Source organism: Aplysia californica, unplaced genomic scaffold, assembly GCF_000002075.1.
Source record: "Aplysia californica isolate F4 #8 unplaced genomic scaffold, AplCal3.0 scaffold00409, whole genome shotgun sequence".
Taxonomy (NCBI): Eukaryota; Metazoa; Mollusca; class Gastropoda; order Aplysiida; family Aplysiidae; genus Aplysia; species Aplysia californica.
In genome coordinates this window covers 684,391-689,694 of record NW_004797679.1, presented here as the reverse complement: position 1 = coordinate 689,694, position 5,304 = coordinate 684,391, and the positions used below count along the sequence as shown (strand labels likewise).

The following is a 5,304-nucleotide window of genomic DNA, read 5'->3' as shown; positions in this document are numbered from 1 at the left end:
AGTCAACATATTTAAAACAAAATCAGTGCAAAACAAAATAAAACAAAAACAATATCTAACCACCTTTCCGACGTGTCCTCCTTCCTCCCACAGACAGTGTACACCCCCACCACCCCTACCCCGCACCATGGCCTACCCTCCTTACGTATACCAGCGACCTGGAGATTTCGCCAACCCCAGCTCCCCCCACCCCACCGCCTTCCTCTCCCCCCGCCTCTCCCCCTTCTCGCTGCCCCTCGGAGCCCACTACGGGATTGGAACCCCTGGCTCTGGCCACCCGGGGTTAGCGGCGGCCTACGGGTCTGTGGCGGGGGGTCTGGGGGTCGGATCCCTGCCCAATTTCTTGCTGACGGAGTACCTTGCTCACCCGGACTATTACAGGAGTTTGAGGTGAGTGGTGTCTATTCGTTCGTCCGCTCGTTGTTCTTTTATTTGTTCTTACAGTCATTCATTCCTTCATTTTTTACTAATCATTTATGGGTGGTGGGCGGGTTCAATGGTGTGGTTTGCTTCTTCTTTCCTATCAAACATCTATCGTCCGTATTTTTCCTCCTTCTTTTTTGCTTTTTTTGTGTTTGTTTCTCTCTGGTAACACCTCCAATCTGCGGCACTTAGATCTATATGAACTTATTGTGTTGCAAGTGCCGTAAACGCTTACTAAACAAATAAAACTAGTCTCTTCTTCCTTTATTTATTGATGCGGTCATTGAGTACAGTATTTGTTCATGCTGTAGTTTATTCTATCATTTGTTCATATAGTTAACCGTCCCCTCACAAAAATTCATACAACTATTTAGTCTTTATTCATTCATACAGTCGTTTATTCTTTTATTTGTTCGTACAGTCATTCATTTCTTTATTTGTTTGTACGATCGTTTATTCTTTTATTGGTTCTTACATTTGTCCATTCCTCTTTTTATTCATACGGTCATTTTTTCCATTGTTCTTTCAGTTATTCATTCTTTAAAAAAAATTCGTATGATAATTTAGTCTTCTATCGTTTACTCTTTTATTTGTTGTTATATTCGTTCATTCCTTTATTTTTTTTCATAAGTCATTCAATCCATTATTCGTACTGACAGTCGTTTATTTATATACTTTTTCGTTCATAAAGTCTTTCAGTCATTTATTCCTTTTTATAGTCGCTCATTCCTTTATTTACTCATAGTTCTTCTTCTTCTTCTTCTTCCTCGTTCTCGATGACAGCAGCAGCTAGACAGTCAGTCCGATGTCGCGCACAAACTGTGTAGTTCATTTCAACTCTGAAAGACTGCCATAGAGTACTCATAGTCATTCATCCCTTTAGGTTCTTTCGGTCGTTCATACAGTCACATTCATTCCTTTTTGTTTTTGTTTAGACAGTCATATATTCTTTTATTTTGATTTTTTTTTAAATAGCTGTATTTCATTCCGTCACCCTTTCACGCAATGGGCAATTCTTTTATTCATTGACACAATCTCTCTCATTCCTTTATTCATTTTTGTAGTTGGTCATTCGTTCGTTCGTTCGTTCATATAATCAATAATTGTAACTCAAATAATTATGTTCTCATTTTTTTGCGTGTGGTTGTTTTTTCTTTCATGTAAAAATTCAAGAAGTTGTCGTTTCCTATTCACCTAAATTTGGTTCCTTCCCTCTTTCATTCTTTCATTTATTCTTTCATTTATTCTTTCATTTGTTGTCCTTTAAATCTTTCCTTCAAGAGACCATCATATCAGCTGTGCAAACAATATTCAAAACTTACTTTTTTTTAAAGAAGAAGAAGAAAACAGCAAATGGGCACTCGAAGATGATGAACCAAATTAACGTTCATGGGCTTTAGGTAGTACAGCTGGACCATGACGTGACGAGGACGTTCAATGAATGAATGGATGAATGAATGAATGAATGAATGAATGAATGAATGAATGAATGAATGAATGAATGAATTTCTAACCCTGCTTTTGAAAACAGAAGTGACTACTATACTTACAACTTGGCCATGAGAAGGTGTCACAAGTCTGTTTTGCTTGCCCTGAACGTTGCCTCCCTTCACAATGTTTTTTCATTACCCAAGAATGTTGGGCAAAAGCAGAGCAGCCACCCTCTTTTATACCAAATTACATTTCGTCGCCGGCATTCAACTGTGTAGTGTGTCAACAATTCGAGGGGAAACAAAAAAAGAAAGAAAAAAAAAAAAAAAAGAAAAGAAATCAAGTATATTGAAGAGTTTGTCGAAGCGCATGGATTGCCTCTAGTCTCATTCCTCTTCTTAAAATAGGAACGAGTTTGAACAAATTAAGCATTTTGTACTAACATTATGTCGTGCCTGAAATAAAACTGTTTTTTGCTTCTCCTGAAAACCTCGTAGTTTGACACAGGAAGTAATGGTAAACGACGATGGGATTAAGTTAAGTGTAGTTGGGTTTTTTTTCCTTTTAATTCGTAAGTGTTTTACAGTGCTCGCAACTGCATATTTTTTAAGGTCACATGAGCGCGCTGGACAGACTAAATATTTTCAATTGGTAGGACGTTTTGAATTGTGTTCGAGTGGTGGCCGAAGTCTAGTCTTATCGATTTTGGACCACCAAGGGATCTTTAACGTGCGCAACTTGCACACGGGCAGTGTACTTTGACTGCGACAACAGCTGGTGCTGTAGGTTTTGTTTTGCTATGTCTTGTTAGGTACGGCTGGCTCTACTGCTTCCTCTGCACCCACTGAATAGTGTCAATACTTTTCCTTCCCACCTCAGTGGGTGGTTGGCGGGCGCTCTTATATTGTTGGGTTAAGATGGGTGTCATTGGAGGTGTGTCCTTGAGCAAGTCACGATAACCCTTGATAAGTCTTTATTCATTGAGATTTGTGTACGCACACACACACACACACACACACACACACACACACACACACACACACACACATGCACACACACATGCACACACACACACACACACACACACACACACACACACACACACACCATTTCAAACTGAGGTGGCTGCTCTACTTTCCCCCAACATTCTTGGGTAATGAAAAAACATTGTGAAGGGAGGCAACTTTCAAGGCAAGCGAAACAGACTTGTGACACCTTCTCATGGCCAAATAAGCGTAGTAGTTACTTTTGTTTTTTAAAACGGGGTGAGAAATTAATTAATTAATTAATTCATTCATTCATTCATTCATTCATTCATTCATTCATTCATTCATTCATTCATTCATTCATTCATCCATTCATCCATCCATTCATTCATTGAACGTCCACGTCACTTCATGGTCTAGCTGTACTACCTAAATATTCATGTGTATATTATATTGCATGATACTGTTTTTTACGTACACATGTCGATTCATTTTTAATATGTGATGTCTGCGTAGCAGAAGTGTTATTTATTATTTTTTGTATTATTATTATTATTATTATTATTATTATTATTATTATTATTATTATTATTACTATTATTATTATTATTATTATTATTAACTCAAGCTCAAATCAGGGCGCTGCACAGTGGCGACCAGGAATGACGTAATGTTGGTAACTTTATCTGCAATGGTGTAATATTGTGTATTGCTTAGGAGGTGAATTTTTGTGTTTGAATGATATGTATGTATGTATGCATTTTTGTGTTTGAATGATATGTATGTATGTATGCATTTTTGTGTTTGAATGATATGTATGTATGTATGCATTTTTGTGTTTGAATGATATGTATGTATGTATGCATTTTTGTGTTTGAATGATATGTATGTATGTATGCATTTTTGCTATTGCAACCCAAATATCCCCATAGGGATCGAAAGTGTTGTTTGTTTATTTATTTGTTTGTTCATTCATCCATGCATTCGTTCATCCATCCATCCATCCATCCATCCATCCATCCATCCATCCATCCATCCATCCATTCATTCATTCATCCATCCATCCAACCATTCATCCATCCATCCATCCATCCATATCATTCATATATGTGAGGCGTGCTGACAAAATGAGTTACTTCTCGCAATCCACGAATGGAGATGTAGGCCGAAGATGGACACACATCAAATTTGTAAATTCTTAAACCAATTCATTTTTCTTCGAGTTTAATTCCGCTTATCATTTCATACGTTGAATTATATCAACCCAAACTATAACTTTGATATATATCTATCTGTGACGATAGATAGACAAGATTTCAAAAAGTAACTCATTTTGTCAGCATGCGTCACACACACACACACACACATATATATATATATATATACAAATGCTATCTATTATTATTATTATTATTATTATTGTTATTATTATTTATATATATAATATGTATACATTTATATTTATGTATCTATCTATTTATTTATTTATTTATTTATTGTTAAAATTTGTTTATTTGGGTTTTAAAAAAAATGTAATCATTTGTTTATTCGTATATTTAGTTTTATAATATATCCCTATTCATGCCACCCCACCCCTCCCCGACCCCCAGAGCGGCGGCTGGCATCGAGCCCAAGGATGACGGGGTCAAGGACAACCCCCGGGCTGAGCTGGACGGGAAGAACCTGTGGGACCTCTTCGCGGAGCACGGCACGGAGATGGTCATCACAAAGTCCGGACGGTATGTTGGCTCGCTACTTGTTTGTGTGTTTGTTTGTTTGTGTGTTTATTTGTGCGACCGTCACTGTGTCCGGACGGTATGTGCTTCGGTGCTGCTGTTTTGTGCTGTGTTCGAGTGGTATTTCTTTGTTGATGGGTGATATTTTGAACTCTGTCTTCGGCCGCCACCTGGGCAAAATTCAAAATTTCCTCCTGCCAACTGAAAATGTTTAATGTGTCCCGCAAGCTCATAATTATGCAGTTGGGAGCGCCGTATAGTACTTACAAAAAAAAACAAAAAAAAAAAAAAACCCACTCTGACTGTTTATTTGTGCGATCGTCACTGTGTTAGGACGGTATGTTCTGCTCTTTTGTTCTGTCTCCGTGTGTTTATTTCTTTGTTGGTGGGTGGTCTTTTGAACTGTGCGTTGGGACGTCTTCGCTGAGCACGGGGCCGTAGACTGTTACCATTGTTTGTGAATGTACTTGTTTGTGTGTCTGTTTGTATGTGCGTTAGGCATTTTGTTTTGTGTTTGTGTGTTTGTCTGTTGTATGTTGTGGGTTTTTTGTTGTTGACAGCATGTGCTTTTTGTGTCTGTTGCAGAACAGCAATGCAGTGGGAAAAGAAACGCAAGAGAGGTGGTTTAGGGAGGGGGCAAGGTGGGGATACGCTTGGAGTAGAATCTGTGGTCAATCTTTCATGAGTGACATGAGCGCCTTCTTTGTCTGTGTTCTCCTCCCACCCGC

At 38.2% G+C, this 5,304-nt stretch overlaps 1 protein-coding gene across 1 annotated transcript in view; it reads left to right on the top strand.

The window, feature by feature from the left end:
• The window catches only part of LOC101851972 (T-box transcription factor TBX2), a 43,313-nt gene that overhangs the window by 17,856 nt on the left and 20,153 nt on the right, over positions 1 to 5,304 (top strand). Inside the window, exons 2-3 of the mRNA XM_005104214.2 lie at positions 94 to 390; positions 4,451 to 4,579. Of these exons, the coding sequence (XP_005104271.1) occupies positions 128 to 390; positions 4,451 to 4,579 (392 nt within the window). The 5' untranslated portion in view covers positions 94 to 127. The remainder of the gene's footprint in view (positions 1 to 93; positions 391 to 4,450; positions 4,580 to 5,304) is intronic.